Raw genomic sequence first — 18572 nt, 5'->3', positions numbered from 1 at the left:
CCTATCTTTTTAACCAGTTACTGATCCATGAAAGAACCTTCCCTTTTATCCCTTGACAGATTACTTTGCTTAAGAGCCTTTGATGAGGTACCTTGTTAATGGTTTTCTGAAAGTCCAAGTACTATGTCAACTGGATCATCCTTGTCTGTATGCTTGTTGACACTCTCAAAGAATTCTAATAGACTGGTGAAGCATGATTTCCCCTTTATAAACAAGGTACAAAGTATGTATACAGCAATGCGGTGTTTCATTATTGGTGGTTTTGACATTCTCATGCCCAATATTTTTAAGGGGATCCCACTATCCTGAAATCTAGTCAATTTTATAAAATTAGTTAAGTAATTTCAATATTAAACCTGTTCCTGAATCCTAGTGACAAATTGTGGTTTTACAAAGATTCTTGAAAAATGTCTGCAGGAAAAAGTTGAAATTTGGAAGGACCTGTATGGATTTATGCCGTGAATTTTAGCTGTGGGGGATGTTCATTTGCTGTGTAGTTCTACCTGTAGTTTGTCAATATGGGGGCTGATTTGCTGGCATCCCCTACAGCATAAGTATTTGGAATGTGCTGGGGGCTGGCTGACTACTAGGCCCCTCCTGTATTGCATGTTTGCTTGGAGGCTGATTAACTGCATGCCATTCTGAGCCTGGGGTTTCCTGTCATTGCCCTAGAAGTAGGAAAAGAATCATTTAAAGGGCAGAAGGAGGCTATAATCAGGAAGAATGAAGCAGTTAGTTCTGCAACAAAAAAGCCTTTCAGCCAACAATCTCTTCTTCCCAAGGCTTTATTTTTTTTAGATAATAGATGTCTAATTGATGGCAAAGGAAGCAAATACTTTATATCAATGTGAAGATCAAAAAAGCTCATCTCAGATTACTGGCTGGCCTTTTAACAACTGAGTGAGACTCTGTCTTCCAAGAGGCATATTCTCCACTAACTACGAGAGCAGCTTCTGAGGCAATCCATGACTTGCCTCAGAGATTATGGGCCTTTAGTCATTATTTGGCACCTAGAGGCTTTAACGGAGATCAGGGTTCCATTGTGCTAGTCATTGTACAGAGAGAGAGAGAGAGAGAGTTCCTGCTCCAAAGAGCTTACAGACTAAAGAGACAAGACAGATGTAGGACAGGAGGGGAAGTGAGGTGACTTGCTTAAGGTCATATAGCAGGTCCATGACACAGCTGAGAATTGAAGCTGAACCTGGGTCTCCTAAGTCCTAGCCCATTGCCCTGTCCGTTTGACCACACTGCCTTTTGTGCTACTCTTTACACCTGGGGAAGATCTAATCTGGAAGTTAATTCCCTGTCTGTTGATCATCTGATGCGGCATCGACCATCAGTCACAGAGGCTGTTCATTTAACTTTATATCTCAAGGGAGCAGAGGAATCTTGGAAAGTATAAATTCACCTATTTTCCTATTGATTGTGAATTCAAAACCAGGAGTGTTTTGAGTCCTCCCACCCCACCATCACCAGGAAAGCAAAACATGCAGCATACCAATACCAACTAAAAAGGAGCAACATTTTTGCCTTTATTTCCATAACCAAAGCTTGACAACTGAGGCATTGCCAAAAGCCAGGCTGTCTCAGGTCACCCCAGCTTAATGCCTGTAGCATGCAGGCATTAGGGGCTTGCCAGGTAGTTGCATTTTTACAAGAGCTTTTGTTAAAAGTCTGAACTCAATGCTAGAAAAGACATGTCATAGCAAAGCCATGCTGAGTGGGAAAGGGTCATCTCCCTCACCTTCTTTGTGTTAAAATAAAAACAACAAATAAACCCAATTTACAGCCAATCTTTTGTTGCCTGTTCAAAGAGCAGCACTTTAGAACTATTCTGCATCTGCCTGCCTGCGGCCTTAGTGATATCAATAAAAATGACATGTCTTGGGAAGACATTTCTGAGTCTAGATCAGGCAGGTGCATGTGGGCAGGGGGCTCATATGGACAGGGGGATAAACAGTGACTGGGAACTGTAGCCTGTAATTCCCATCCTGCATCAGAGAGAACTTGTAAATGTTTAATAAACTTTGCTTCTTCCCTTTGCTCTGGATGAGATCCTATTAATAAACTTGAGTGGCTTGAGGACACGTTTTGTGTCCGTTACTATAGCATCACCTTGCATAGGATCTCAGCATGAGAGAGGCAGTGAGAGGAGGGAGGGAGAATGAGACTGAGCAAGTCAGCGTGAGGTGCAGGCAACAATACCAGGTCCAGGAATACGGACCTCAGTATCTCCAGCTCCTCCAGCTGCAGCCCTTTGGACTAGCCGCTTCCTTTCCAGGTGCCAGCCCCTACAGCACATACACAGTGGAGCTGCAGCAATTGAGCTGCTGAGCCCTTACTTCTTAGAAGATTTCACACTGAAGCTCTGCCTGCCTGACTTTCTTGTTCTGGAGGATCTGCATTAAATTTTCCCTTCTGGGCTACTTTCTAGAGCAACTGGTTGTTGTCCCAGAGATCATCAAGGTGACTAACAGGGACCCCCAAGTCTGAAAACAGCAAATATGACTGCAGCAGTGAATAACTGTTAACCGAAAGGATTTATTTAGAAGACAGACAAGATGCCTTTTGAAGGGTTTAGTTCACTGAAAGACAGATTTTTGAAACCAGGGAGGGAAGACGTGAAGACCACTGTTAGTGACTCTCTGGGGAATCTGCAAAGGTAAAATCTGATGGAAACATCCAAGAAAGATTCAATAATGTTGCAGCAGTGGCTCTATATAGACTATAAAGTATATTATGCTGAACAAGAGCTGAAAGTAAATTATGAAACAATTCTCTAATGTTATGTAGAGCATGAAAAAGAACCACAGTTAAACACAGTTTTAAATATTTAATGGAAGTGATTTCTATTTTTGGCTTGCATGAGAAATGAGGATCATTTTGCAAATTGCGACATGCAAACTCTATGGCTACATGTTTAAAAAGTTTTAGGGTAAAATTTTCAAAAATGCCCAATTGACTTAGAAGTCTAGTGACTTTCAATGAGATTTAGGCTCCTAAATTGCTTGAGTGTATCTGAAAATTTTACCCTTGATCAATAACAGAAAAGCTATCCAGTGAAAATCGTGTGTGTGTGTGTGTGTGTGTGTGTGTGTGTGTGTGTGTGTATTTTAGCTAGGGCAAACAGGAGTTTGAAAGAGAGAAAAGAGAATCCGGGGTTTATTAGGGGTAGGAAAAAAAGTTCACCATTTTCACCTTAATTTGCAAGTTTAAAATAAAACAAAAGCTTGAACATTTTTACTTTTGAATAATAATTACAAAAAACCCCACAAAAAACTATACACACAAAGGAATCAAATTGATAAGTAAAGGAGAAACATGGATATCAGTACAAAATAGTAACATTATAAGTAAAGGCTATCCTGCAAACCTTTACACACACACTAACTTTAAAGACATGGATAATTCAATTGACATCATTTATTTACATATTTTATGCATAATAAAGTGCCAATAACTTTAACGGTGCTACTCATATGCATAATGTTAATCACATGCTTAAATGTTTGCAAGATCAGACCACTGTTTGCAATTTAATTTATTTTTAATTTATTTTATTCTATTTAATTTGTATGTGCTTTTACATACAAAGGTCAGATTGATTTTTCTGTTGGGAGTGCTGGTCCAGGTATGATTCTTGGTCCATCTGTGCTCGTCTTCTATTCAGAGAAAGAAAGAAAAACTAATTCATTTATATACTACACTGTGGTGTGTGTGTGTGTGTATATATATTTGCAGAAGAGCGGGAGAGAATGCTTTTTTTTTTTTTTAGGAGTCACTAATATGAATTCATATATCTCTTGCTATTGTGAGGACTTCTACACCTTGTAAACACATTGAAGCATACTCAGAGTATTTATTCCCTTCATAGTTTCTCCTTAACTTTTCTCCATTTACAATCTTTTATACAAAGCCAGGCATTTGCTTTTTGACTTTCAGAGTATATAAACCGTACATATCCACACCCACACAACCAAGGAGGATGGCTGTACAACTAAATCACAAGTCATTTTGCTGTGAATCCTGCTGGTCCATATGAACAAATGTACTTATGGTTTATAGTCTAACATTAAGGTGGCATATCCATGTGACTTGTTGACAGTGCATTTGGTTGCCATGTGGAAAAGTCACACAAGCTTTGAATTGTCTTTGTTACCCAAACAAAGAGCTCTAACAGGAGCTGGCAAACTTGTTCAAATACCCATCAGTAAGAACTGGTCTCAAGCTTTGCCCGAAACTTGTAGTGAGCCAAATCAAGCCATATTTGACATAGAGAAAAATCTGTTAAACTTTTTCTTTTTAAATGTTCACATGCTTCTCGCCTTCCCAATTTTAATGCCAAGGGCGAAAGAGGAAATAGAGAAATACAATGCAAGGCTATTTTCACCATGTCTATAATCAGGCCCAAACCAAGAAGCACTGAAAGCTTAATGACAAAGTCTATTCTTGGGATAGATGGAGCCCAAACTAGTTTGTTTGTTTGAAAAACTTCTGTAAACTATTAAAACATGTAGCTGTTTAGCTTGAGCTTCATCCACTGCTACTTAAAACACAAAGTAAAAATATGAAATTTGCTTTTATTATGGTAATTTGCTGGGCCAAATTCAGCCTTGACTTTGTTCCCCATCCAACCACACTGACTTCAACAATATGTAAATCAGCACAGAATATTATACATTTTCTAATATTTAGTTGATGACTGATTACAGGTTGCTATTTAGCAACCTGTAAAGAAAATTACGGGCACTGGAAAATAGGATGAGTTAAAGGTGTGTTTTTTTTTTTTAAATAATTGTATAAATAGTATTCTTCTACTTTCCATTTAAATATTTTAAAATGATCCTTGCAATTTAAAATCCATTGACACAAATAATTCCCTCCTGTCTGATCTTATGGAAGCTCAAGTTGCCGTTGGCTTGTTGTCATTTGGAATAACTTTGCTAGAGGTTTTAGAAGTGGCTTTAACCATTCCAATTTAGAAAGAGTTTAAAGTGCAATAATAGCACATTCTTGATTAGCTTAATATAATGAGGCACCTGAAATTCATTCAGTTGATTCTGGATTTGGATTAATGGGTGTTGGGGCCAGGAGTCTGCTGGCTTTTCTACATTTCACAGGAAAATAGGCTTTCTTCTGAAAAGCTTCCAAACTCTGCAGACGTATGCACTTAAGGACTTCACTGTGTTAAATTTTCTGAGTAGAAAACTTTATACACTACAGCACAATCTCAGGCTTTGTCTACCATGAGAATCTGTGATCTTTGACCAGCCACTGGTATAGCTGCACCCCTAGTTTAGACAACCACATCTGCTATAGTGCTACTCAGTGTAGTTTATCCCTGCTTGAAACAGGGGTAAGCTGCCGTGGTGCAAATCACAGTTTGCATAGGGTTTGCCTGTCTACACTAAGGTTTTTCAACTGGTGCTGCTATACCAAGAGTTGTCCATCAATGACTAGAACCTGGACAAATTCCAAGTGATCAAACAAGACCTCATAAGTTGTGTTCACCTTTGCATAAATGAGGGTTTTAGTTAATTGATATTTGAATGTTTGAGGTTACACTGAATCTGCTAATTCTTGCTGCCATGATGAAACTGAGTGTGCTGAGGATGGTTAATAATGTTAAAGAGGAAGATGTGAGATTTGTATGTTGTGTAATTGTCTCATATTACGTATGAGACATGTTATCATATAGCCCCCTTGTATCGTGTAAAGGTTATTCTGAAATGCATCAGTCTGATCTAATTTATTGTAGGTATTTATAATTTTCCCATCATTATAGCATCTATGCAATTTTAAATAATTTAAAAATGAAACCATTTAAATTCTGCTCCATCCTTTTATGTGATTGCTTATCTTTGCCAAGTGTGGTTTAGTTTCTACACCAGAATAAATACACACAGCAAGGTGAAGGTGCACTTGCTATAAAAATTATTTTTTTCTTAGTAGTTTTGGGACTTGTTAAAAGTTAATTCAAGCTGTTTAATCAGTAGTTTTAAGTATGAAAAATTGAGAGATGTTCAAGATGAAAGAAAATGACTAGAGAAAGCAGCAATGGATAAATGAGTACAGTGTCTATGAACACTAACTATTGGAGCTATACTGAAATTCTATTTTGAATAGATTTTCAAATATTTAGTGTATGAACTTTAAGATTGGGATACATATATCATTAAAATTCCCAGATGGATTGTGTCAAAAAGTTTAGATGGCTATCTATGGGGTAGATGAATGTGTAATAAATCTGAAAGTCTGTGGATAATGCCCCTGAGAAGTATACACACTCTAAAAGAGGACATTTCTGAACATCTGAAAATAATCCTTCATAAATGATGAAAATCAATCTTTAAGAAGGCTTGTAGGAAAACCCAAGAGACTTTTGTATAGTAAGTCTGACCTATCCTGGAAAATGCATCCCAGCATGCAGCATTAAGCCCTCTTCTGGCTTGGACCCATGTGTAGACCCAGTCGAGAGGAGTGGAACCTTCCCATTGGAGAGGAGATGTGGAGTGTTCTTTGCTTGCTTCTCTCCCCGAATGGGACTATCCACCTATATGGAACAAGTGAGTGAAGCCTAAGGCCCAAGGCTCTGCATGTGGGGAGGTAGGGCAGAAGACAAGGCAAGATAAGACTGAAGGGGTGAAAGCTTGGTAGTCTCTCAAGAAAAAACATGATCAGATTCGAAGATGAATAATTTACCATGCACAACTGGGAATAGCCTTAAAATCCAGAGGCTCTGGAAAGAGAGAGATCATGCATGCCAGGTGGCCACAAATGTGTTTTAAACAAAGCCCTATTTTAAATTATTGTTGTAACCACCATTTTGTTTCTGAATTTTAGGAAGTACCAGGGCCAGCAAGTGTGTGAGACCATGCTTTGTGGAAATATGCCCATCCACGTTCAATGTCCAAATGTTCATTCTCATATTTTTATTTTTCAGAACTTAAAAAGGAAAAAAAATAGTGTGAAGGGCAAAGAAATGGAGTGATATATGGGATGATCATGGACAGTATGAGCCCAGGTAGAACAACGTCCTACAGCACACTCTTCAAATTAAACTAGATAAAATAGGTCATTGCATTATTCTGAAGCATCTTGCAATATACCTCAGATGTAAGGCATACATATATCTTTAAATTGTGCTGCTGTGCTATAAGGGAGTTCTGAATATTCAAAATATATCTTTTCAGGGCCCAGTCAGGCTCTCATTAAAGTCCTTAGTAAAAGTGGAAGCAATACTGGGCCCAAGGTCCTAGTTTTTCTGGTTCACTAAGCACTATTTTTAATACTGAGTCTTGGGTCAGGGGAATGTTTTTTCATGTTTCTGTGCATTGTCAGTCAGCTGAAAAGATATAGGTGTGAACAGATGGTTCAGCTTTGCATAATAATCTCATCTATGCCAGCTGCCCAAAATGCTGCTGTTACTTAAAATCTTACCTCTTCCAAGAAAGTGGAGTGAGAGGTAGGCAAAAGAAAATTAAAGAACAGTTCTTTGATATATTTACTTTATTGATCAATAACTTCTGACCTAGATTGTCAAAGGAAGATAATTACATACTTTGGCTTACTAATTACATATTTTGATTTACTAATAACTACTTTTAGATCACAACAGTCTTAATAATTTAACCTTTTCACTTTCTATGGTGGTTTACTTTAGTGTTTCACTCAGCTTGGACAATTGAAACTAGATCGATCAATTTCACATACAATTCCCCCAAAGGGAAAAAAGTAATTAAAACCAGTTGCTTAAGGGGAAACCAACCCACACAAACCCTTAAAAGCAAGAAACTGTCCACTGAATGTGTCCTCCTAGAATATATCTTAATTTGCACACATTACTTTCACTGACAAACTCTGATCCTTTGTCTAGAAGTCCTAAACAACTCCAACATTTACACAACCTACCTTCTTTGTGATGGCACTATAAAACAAATTTTTAACTCCAATCTTATGACGATCTCTTAGAAATCCATGCAATGGTGGACATTATGACGTGTTTATGACGTGGGGAAGTCTGAGGCTGGAGTTAAAATTTTGTGTTACAGTGAGAACATGAGACATACAGTGTGTGATGATATATCATTGCAAAGGATAGAGACTTCAGAGTTTTTAAATGAAATCTCATGTTTTAAAGGACATGGTAAAATCAATAGGAAACTGCTAAATCTATTATTTTTGCATTATGGATTTGCACAGTCTTTTGGTGGAACACTTCATGCTGGTTAGGGAGGGATGGTAGGTTAAAGTTCTAGTGGTCAGGAGGATGTTATGCTTAAGGCATTACAGCTCTCCCAGGATGCTTCAACTAGCTACAAGTAGATCAGCTGGAGACAGCTCACCTGCATGTGCTCTTGCAAGATTTTTCTGTGTCTGATTTCAGTGTGGTACAGGATAGAAGCAATCGGTACTGTCACAGCTATGGTGCTGTTAAAGCTTTGGCAGGACTGAAGCTCAAAAGGGGCCTTGAATTTCTCCAAGATTTAAATATGTGTTGTCTCTAGAACAGCTTCTCTGCCAAACACCCAACTAAGAGACGCTATGGAGGTTCCACCAGCAGACAGCTATATTTTAATGCTAAGTGTTGAAAAAGCAACTTCATATTGTTCACAAAATGGCAAAACCATTTCTTTTACATGAGCCAAAATAATCAGGAAACAAACTCATCAATTAAATACAAAATATGTAAGATCTGCTATGGCTTTGATCAGGAATCTCCGCTTTTTAAAACTCTGAATTCCACTCTTGCGCCTATTGAAAGCAGGGTGGGCGGCGGGGACGGGACATGCCTACTTCTAACGAGCAAGTTTAGTTAGTTTTGAGAAGAATTGAGTATTTAAAAAAATGTAGCAAGCTACAGTTAAGTCTAAGTTGCCTTGTGCCAGCAGGATGGCCCTCAGCACAGTTTTGTGTGTGAAATTAATTCTGTTTTAATCATGTCCTTAATTACACAGGTTATTTGGACTGTGAGCAAACAGTTCTGACAAGCCCCTAAAGGCTATGGAATGGTGTAAATTAGCCATTTCTTAAGCAAACAGACCAACGTCACTGTGACATCTTATTTGAGAATTATGTGAATATCAAATACTTTTTTTTTTACTGTTTTGTATGAATGAACATCAGCCAAAGGTGAGTGTGGATATACAGCAGGACATATTAACAAGGGAAAATAGAAGAGTGATGTACTGCAAATATGCTACAGGCCGGGTACCTGGAAGAAGGAAATAACTAGCTCTTATCAGAAAGAGTTAAACCATTTCATAACCTTGCAAAGCAGTTCAGTCTTCCTCGGAGTTTATAAGTAATTCTGCTCATCATTTCACAGTGATAAAATCCTTCAATAGTAACTCCTCAGCAGATGCAAAGAGTCATATTCTGAGTCTCATTTCAGAGCCAATTTCCAGGTGACAAAATAACATAAAATGAAAAGCTTTGTAGTACAAGTGCTGTCTAAGGGCTCAAGATTGGATTAAGCACATGCTTAAGTGTATGAATTGGCTATTGACTTCAATGTGGATATTTATATGTTCAAAGTTAATCATGCATTTAAGTGTTTTGATGGATTGAGGCCTAGGGCCCAAATCCACCATTTTAAAGCAATGAATAAAAAGTTAATGTTGAGAAAGGAAAAATTTAGCTTAGGTACAGAGAGTGCACTTAAAGTTCATTCTCCTCTTAGCATTACTAACAGTGCTACCAGTGATATTCTTATAGATTGGGTGTGATGAATATGAGATGCATGACCACAGAAAAATGAACTTGCTGTTGAAAAGACAAGTACTAGAATGTTACGCGAGTTGGTTTTGCAACTTTTTAGTTTGGCTAAAAATGAAAATCCTTGCTTAGCTAGATTTTAAGATTCAATTTTGCTATGTATAGTTTTATGTTGGGTGAACAGCAAAAGGTGCGGAGCTCTGATGAATCCCCCAAGTAAAGATGCTTTTCCAAAACTTATTCATACCTTTTTGGTCTGCAAACTTTGGTTGGAAATCTCACACTAACAGTATTTTTTTTTCAATATTTCTAAGAATTCCTGCTTCTGGTTGGATTGGAAAGCAATGTCCTATATAACAGCATTGTCTAAATGTAGGAGATTTGACACACTTATGCTAAGGTCAGGAGTATATCTGAAATAGGAGAGTGCTTTGAAAGGAATAATACTAACAATAGTTAATGTAAATACAATCATGAGCCAAATGAGGTTTGGGTTTAAAGACGTTTCTTTCATCAATAGTTTAAGCTGAACAGAAAATGCTCTCTTGTCTTAATGATTTCTGATAGGGGGTGGCTTAGGGTTGTGCTTCCCAGCAATAGAGGACAGGCCACCTTGGGGAAGAGGTGGGTTTAGCCATAGGGCTCAGGACATAGGAGAAGGGCAAAGGAGGTGGAGAAAGCTGAGTAACCCCAGATCAGCTCCAACTCTCATTGCAAATGTGCTCATGTGATGATAGTTGAAGCAGCAGTTGGCTCCTTGAAAGTCACTCAGCTTCCTTCCCTACTTCCACAATGACCCCTAAAGCAACCAGCCACAGGAACAGTTTGCAGGCAGAGAACTAGTCTCTCCCTGGCCCAAGGGAACATATATAGTCTGGCCCCAATGCAGCCACCAATAGCTCCCTCCTACCTAGATAGCATGTTGCCTTCTAGTGAATGGGAATCCAGAAGGGAGAGACAAAGCAACTGAGCAGAATAATAAGAGTTAGAATGCACATGCACACAACACCCACAAATGTAAAAGATGCAAAGGAAAAAGAAAGGACTAAAGGCCAGGAGACAGAAAATGAGATTGCAGGAATGGTGCCAGGGCACAGTGTGAGGAAGCACAGCGGAGGGAGGCACATCTGTCAATCATTCCAGCACAATGGGGGCTCCTCCAGAAGAAGGCAGGAACCACTGGGTTTAAGGAGCTTTGGACGTAGATCTGTCACCACTAGCTCACTGGGTCAAATCCAGCTCAGGACAGTAAATTGCTACTATTTAGTGGTGATTTATTGCCCAATGTGAATTAAGTTTCAATCTGGTTGCAGTTGACAGGTGTGTACATCACAAAATTTATCATCACAACAGGCAATCTCAGCAGAGAGGCTCGGTCCAGGAGATTAAACTATTTTCTTATCCTTCAAAGCATGCTCAAGGCATGCTATAGGAACAATTTGCACTGTCACTGCAGACACTGGATCTTTCATGTGGATGAACAGAGGGCTTGGGATCTCCAGGCTGCCAGTTTGACACTTTTCACCAGCACTGAGTTCACAGGAAGTGGGGAAAAATATCCCCCATGAGTTGTTGCTGTTTTCTAATATTTACATTCAGAGGTGAAAGTAAGCCAGTACGGCTGGTATGACGTACTGGTTAGAAAGTGGCTGCCGGTATGGGCTGGTACACAGCCAACGTTAGTGCTTTAAGCAACATACCAGCAGGGTCGCTGACACGGGGGCGAGTGCAAAAGGGGCAGCTTCCCCGGGGCCCAGTGATTTAAAAAGGTCCAGGGCTCCTGGCCGCAGCCAGAGCCCCGGGCCCTTTAAATTGTTGCCAAAGCCCCTGGCGGCACGGGCCCGGCAGCACTAAAGGGCTGGCAGCGGGAGTCTGGCCCCAACTCTGACCCATCTGCCTGAGGCCATGCTCCTTCCAGGGGCCCAGAGCCACCCCCCACTTTGCCCAGGACTCCGGCTGCCCCAGCGTATCAGTAAGACCTTTGTTACTTTAACCCCTGCTTACATTACTGAAGAACCCAGAGCCTTCATCAAGACAGGGCCCTCATGGTGTTAAGTGCTGTAAGCTGTTGCAGTCATTGCCCAGAAGAACTAACACTTCTGATAGCTATGAATTCATCAGAAGAGATGATGCACTAAATAAAGCAAAGTTGTTTTGTCTGAACAAATAGGGGATAAGAATTTATTAGAGCAGTGTCTCTCCACTGTTTGGTCATGACCCTCGAGGGCTTGGGAGGGTTTGATAATAATTGAAAGCAAAGAAAATCTTGCTTCCTCACTCCCTGCACATCCTTACCCTTCAGGTTCTAGTATTCCGTCAACCTCTCAAAACTAGCACACAAATAAATTATATAGGCTTATTGTTAGTATTGATACACTTTTTACTCTTACTTTTATAATACATGCAAGGACATCGTGAATATTTTTGATATTGAATGATGGGGTTGCCCATCTGAAAATGCTTAGAGACACTGTATTAGAGCATCAGAGGGGTAGCCATGTTAATTTGGATCTGTAAAACCAGCAAAGAATCCTGTGGCACCTTATAGACTAACAGACGTTTTGGAGCATGAGCTTTCGTGGGTGAATTCCCACTTCATCAGATGCATGTAGTGGAAATTTCCAGGGGCAGGTATATATATGCAGGCAAGCTAGAGATAATGAGGTAGTTCAATCAGGGAGGATGAGGCCCTGTTCTAGCAGTTGAGGTGTGAAAACCAAGGGAGGAGAAACTGGTTCTGTAATTGGCAAGCCATTCACAGTCTTTGTTTAATCCTGAGCTGATGGTGTCAAAATTGCAGATGAACTGAAGCTCAGCAGTTTCTCTTTGAAGTCTGGTCCTGAAGTTTTTTTGCTGCAGGATGGCCACCTTAAGGTCTGCTATAGTGGGGCCAGGGAGGTTGAAGTGTTCTCCTACAGGTTTTTGTATATTGCCATTTCTAACATCTGATTTGTGTCCGTTTATCCTTTTCCGTAGAGACTGTCCAGTTTGGCCGATGTACATAGCAGAGGGGCATTGCTGGCATATGATGGCGTATATTACATTGGTGGACATGCAGGTGAATGAACCGGTGATGGTATGGCTGATCTGGTTAGGTCCTGTGATGGTGTCGCGGGTGTAGATATGTGGGCAGAGTTGGCATCGAGGTTTGTTGCATGGATTGGTTCCTGAGCTAGAGTTACTATGGTGCAATGTGCAGTTACTGGTGAGAATATGTTTCAGGTTGGCAGGTTGCCTGTGGGCGAGGACTGGCCTGCCACCCAAGGCCTGTGAAAGTATGGAATTGTTGTCCAGGATGGATTGTAGATCCCTGGTGATGCGTTGGAGGGGTTTTTGCTGGGGACTGTATGTGATGGCCAGTGGAGTCCTGTTGGTTTCTTTCTTGAGTTTGTCTTGCAGTAGGAGGCTTCTGGGTACATGTCTGGCTCTGTTGATCTGTTTCCTTATTTCCTCGTGCGGGTATTGTAGTTTTGAGAATGCTTGGCGGAGATTTTGTAGGTGTTGGTCTCTGTCTGAGGGGGTTAGAGCAGATGCGATTTGTACCTCAGTGCTTAGCTGTAGACAATGGATCGTGTGATGTGCCCGGGATGGAAGCTGGAGGCATGAAGGTAGGCATAGCAGTCGGCAGGTTTTCGGTATAGGGTGTGTTAATGTGACCATCACTTATTTGCACCGTGGTGTCTAGGAAGTGGACCTCCCGTGTAGATTGGTCCAGGCTGAGGTTGATGGTGGGGTGGAAGCTGTTGAAATCGTGGTAGAATTTTTCCAGAGTCTCCTTCCCATAGGTCCAGATGATGAAGATGTCATCAATGTAGCGTAGGTAGAGAAGGGGCATGAGTGGACGAGATCCGAGGAAGCGTTGTTCCAGGTCGGCCATAAAAATGTTGGCATATTGTGGGGCCATGCGGGTGCCCATAGCGGTGCCACTGATCTGGAGATATATATTGTCATCAAATTTGAAATAGTTGTGTGTGAGGATAAAGGCACAGAGTTCAGCAGCCAGTTGTGCTGTGGCATCATCAGAGATACTGTTCCTGACAGCTTGTATTCCATCTGTGTGTGGGATGTTCGTGTAGAGAGCCTCTACGTCCATGGTGGCTAGGATGGTGTTTTCTGGAAGGTCACCAATGCATTGTAGTTTCCTCAGGAAATCAGTGGTGTCACGGAGATAGCTGGGAGTGTTGATGGCATAGGGTCTGAGTACAGAGTCCACATATCCAGACAGTCCTTCAGTGAGAGTGCCAATGCCAGAGATGAAGGGGCACCAGGATTTCCAGGTTTGTGGATCTTGGGCAGTAGATAGAATAACCCTGGTCGGGGCTCTAAGGGTATGTTGATTTGTTCCAGCAATGCCCCTCTGCTATGTACATCGGCCAAACTGGACAGTCGCTACAGAAAAGCATAAATGGACACAAATCAGATATTAGGAATGGCAATACACAAAAACCTGTAGGAGAACACTTCAACCTCCCTAGCCACACTATAGCAGACCTTAAGGTGGCCATCCTGCAGCAAAAAAACTTCAGGACCAGACTTCAAAGAGAAATTGCTGAGCTTCAGTTCATCTGCAAATTTGACACCATCAGCTCAGGATTAAACAAAGACTGTGAATGGCTTGCCAACTACAAAACTAGTTTCTCCTCCCTTGGTTTTCACACCTCAACTGCTAGAACAGGGCCTCATCCTCCCTGATTGAACTACCTCATTATCTCTAGCTTGCCTGCATATATATACCTGCCCTTGGAAATTTCTACTACATGCATCTGACGAAGTGGGTATTCACCCACGAAAGCTCATGCTCCAAAATGTCTGTTAGTCTATAAGGTGCCACAGGATTCTTTGCTGTATTAGAGCAGTCAGAGTGCCCAGAAAGGTTGTTAATAAGAGGTGTTACACCATTTTTGTATTAGACAAATTGTGTTCCACATGTATTGGGATGTTTTTGTAAATGGCGTCCAGATATTTGTATAATAGTGTAATCTGAATACTCTGCATGCCTTCCTCTTTCCCCACCCCTCAAAAATATTATTTGAAACTGAAACAGGCCCAGAGATCTGAATAACTCTCTGTCATTCTATTTGTGAGTGCCAATCTCAGGGGTGACTGTCAGAAAACAGGGCAGACACCCAAAGCGGGTGGTGTGTTCTATAATGAGTTGGGTTCTACCAAATTCTCGGCTGTGTAAAATGCATCACAGACTGTGAAATCTGGTCTGACCCGAGGAAATCTGGTCTTTTGTGTCCTTTTACCCTATATTACACAGATTTCACAAGAGGAGACCAGCGTTTGTCAAATTGGAGGTCCTGACCCAAAAGGGAGTTGCGGGGGGCGGGGGGGGGGTCACAGTATTGCCACCCTTACTTCTGTGCTGCCTTCAGAACTGGGCAGCTGGAGACCAGCAGCTGTTGGCCAGGCACCAATCTCTGAAGGCAGCGCCCCACCACCAGCAGCAGCACCGCAGAGGTAAGGGTGTCAATACCATACCAGGCCACCCTTACTTGTGCACTGCTGCCTTCCGAGCTGGGCGGCTGGAGAGTGGCAGCTGCTAACGGAGGGCCCCACTCTGCAGGCACCAGTGCAGAAGTAAAGGTGGCAATACCCATGGGCGGCTGGGGTGGCTTTGCCTTTCCAAACAGCCCAGCATGGCCATGCCCACACGCCTACCTGAGTGAGCCACATCCTGCTTTCCCTTCCCCCTGCCCCAGCCCAGACAGGTTGCTCCTCTTCAGGGAAGCCTGCTGAGGCTGGGGTGGCCAGGACTTGGAGTGCTGAGGCCATGTCACCTGGTGCTTGGGGAGGGGGCCAGAGGCACTGGGGCTGGAAAGGGGGGCCCACACACTCTGCACTCTCGGAGTCAGGGGGGCCCACGGCCTACTCACTCTGTGCTCAGCAGGCCAGGGGGTGGGGCCGCAAGATGCCTGCCCGCCCGCCCTGCTTTCAGGGGCCGCACCACTGGCTCACCTCCTTGGGGGCGGGTCACGCATCACCAGCCTGCCCTGTGCTCTGGGGCTGGGGTGGGGGGGCCACGCACTATCCGCCTGCCCTGTTCTCAGTGACTGCACTGCTGACCCACCTGCCTGGCATTCTGGGGCTGGGGTAGGGGCTGGCGGCTGGGGGAAGGAGGACGGGCCCTCAGGTGTGGTGGGAGGGACCAGCTGGGGGCTAGTCTTCCCCACCTGGCAGTTCACCAGCCACCTGTGGCAATACCATACCATGCCATCCTTACTTTTCCACTGCTTCTGGCTGCAGCTCTGCCTTCAGAACTGAGCTCCCAGCCTGCAGTTGCCGCTGTCCAGCTGCCCAGCTCTGAAGGCAGTGCAGCTGCCAGCTGCAGCTGAGAAGTAAGGGTAGCAGTACTGCAACCCCTTGACCACCCCCACACCTCGTATTTGGGTCAGGACCCCTACAATTACACCACCATCTGTAAAATGTGGCTAATAACACCCTCTTTTTGTATAGCACTTTGAGAGAGACAGATAAAAAGAGCTTTGTGTGTGCTTCCGGTATAATTTACAACATTTGGTAATTATGGTTAACATGGAGAGCATTAGCAATGTGTTTTATTTTCTTTGTGAAGTTTGTCATTTCTGATAACCTCAACACAGCTTCCATATTTGTGCTTGCAAACAGTATTTGCACGAGCATCTGGCCAGTTAGATGTCCAACTACCTGATGTGGGTCTATGGACTTGGAAGGTTGCACATGCAAAAATTTCAGGCAGCTTTTGAAGATAGAGCCCTTTAAAAGTATAATTGATTTTCAATTCACTGCATTATAGCAAGAATTAAATCTCTTATAAGGATATAGCTGTAGTGGCCGAATAGAGTGTGCTGCTGCCATGCACATATGAAAGAGTTTTACTGACAGAATAATAGATTTTCCTTTTCTCCTTCATATCCTTTTAGAAAAATTGATGGAACCAACACAGAAGATGACCACATTGAACTGACTGAAGAGGGAAGGCCTGTGTTGGCAACCACTCACAAACCTCCCCTATGTGACTGCTATTGCTGTGGACTACCCAAGCGCTACATCATTGCTATAATGAGTGGTCTAGGCTTTTGCATTTCTTTTGGAATTAGGTGCAATCTGGGTGTTGCCATAGTGGAAATGGTTAACAACAGCACCGTCTATGTGAATGGAAAACCAGAGCTTCAGGTAAAGAAGCATCTTATTGGTCTTTGTTCTTATCTGGCCCCCATCACCGCACCATCCAAGTACCTCACGAATACTTACCTTCACAACACCCCAGTGAGGTAGGGAAGTGCTATTGCAAATGGGGAAATGGAGACAGAGAGAGACTAACCCAAGATCACATAGGAAGTCTGTGGCAGAGACATAAATTGAATTTGGGTCTTGTGCATCTCAGTCCAATATCTTAAACACAAGCTGGGCCTGCTTATAGAAACCTATATCTTTCACACAATGCCATGGTCATACACTGGTCCAAAGAAGGTGCTGAACACCCTCTACTTACAATGGCTTCCCCCAAAATTGCCTTTGAGTCTCAGAGGTGGTCCCCTGTGATTCAGGGTTTGGTCCCTCTGGGTCAGGATTGAGCACACCATGGAGTAGCATATAGACAAGGTTGCCTTGCTGTGGCCTGTACAGTGCTTTTTCTGAGTCCAGTGGGGTGTTTCTGAGTTCCAAACTGCTTAGTTTAACATTAGATTAAGCCAAGAAATTGACATGCAAAGATTTTTAGCTTTTCCATGCAAGGTACAATTGACATTTTTTGGGGGGGTTGCTTTGCCTTTAGCCAGAAGTATTTCATGACTCATGTTCTATTTAGACTCGGGCATTTTACTGTTTAATACCCAATGTATTGGTTCTCTTATGGCCCAGGGTATATTGTCAGATAAATGCATGGGGATTCCTGCGCATTGCCATGGGAAGCGGGCTGGTGGAGGTAGAGAAGACAAATCTAATAGCATTGCTTCTAAACTTCTCCCCACCATGCTTTAAAAATACATTATTTTTGGAGCAGTCCCTCCCAAAACAAAGGGTGTTCTGCAGCCAGGTCTGGCAGGTGGGAAGCAGCAGAAAAGGGAAGTTGAGTGTGCAAAACCTAGTAACTCTTGAGGGACAGGGAGCTACTTGTATACAAGAAGCAGTAGCCCATCCCACTGATTTTTCCTCATCCCTTTTGCAGAAATATCCCCAAATGATAAGATGCTAAATGGGGAAGAAGCATGAGGGTTATCATGACCAGAACAGTATCCTGGCTCTGATAGCAGCCAACACCAGAAATGTCCGAGGAAAGGATAAGAACCTCCATAATAAACAATTATCAAGAGTATAGCTAAGGGGGAAGGTCTTTCCTAATCCTCAGTCGTAATTAGTTGTTTTATGTTCTGGAGCGAAAGGTTGATATGCCCTGTACATTTATCCTAGCTAGTGTAACTCCGGATGATCCTATTATGCATATAGAGCCAAAGTTTTAAAAAACTGGTGCCTAAAGACGGGCTTCTAAATCCTAATTTTTGAAAATCAGATTATTGATGAATTCAGTGCTGAGAACCTAGCAAAGGGGAGCGATAGGCAGAAATGCCAAACCTGTGGGAAAGAAACAATGCAGAAATTGTTTATGCATTGGTTTCAGTGGCTTGTGAGTTGCTTGTTGGCTAGTTTTTTTTGCTTGTAGCTTTTTGCTTGTTCAGCTGGTAGCTTGTTGCTTGTTGCAGCCTATTGCTTCTTTTTTTGATTGGCTCCTGGCAAGCAGGGGCAAGGGTCAAGCTGAGGCGAGGGAGGGAGAGAGGCAGGGATGTACAGTGGGTCCATCACAGTCCCAGACTGCATGCCAGGGGGATCTAGTCATATAGAATGTTGGGGCTCTTAGGGATTGGCTTGTTCTG

General features: G+C 42.3%; 1 protein-coding gene across 1 annotated transcript in view; it reads left to right on the top strand.

Moving 5' to 3' along the window:
• Positions 1-2230: 2230 nt before the first annotated feature.
• Positions 2231-18572, top strand: part of SLC17A8 (solute carrier family 17 member 8) — a 42330-nt gene continuing 25988 nt past the window's right edge. Inside the window, exons 1-2 of the mRNA XM_030553867.1 lie at positions 2231-2662; positions 16623-16875. Of these exons, the coding sequence (XP_030409727.1) occupies positions 2562-2662; positions 16623-16875 (354 nt within the window). The 5' untranslated portion in view covers positions 2231-2561. The remainder of the gene's footprint in view (positions 2663-16622; positions 16876-18572) is intronic.

Source organism: Gopherus evgoodei, chromosome 1 (genome assembly GCF_007399415.2).
Source record: "Gopherus evgoodei ecotype Sinaloan lineage chromosome 1, rGopEvg1_v1.p, whole genome shotgun sequence".
Taxonomy (NCBI): domain Eukaryota; kingdom Metazoa; phylum Chordata; order Testudines; family Testudinidae; genus Gopherus; species Gopherus evgoodei.
Note: the sequence above shows the minus strand (reverse complement) of the source record. Positions and strands in the feature narration are given on the sequence as shown.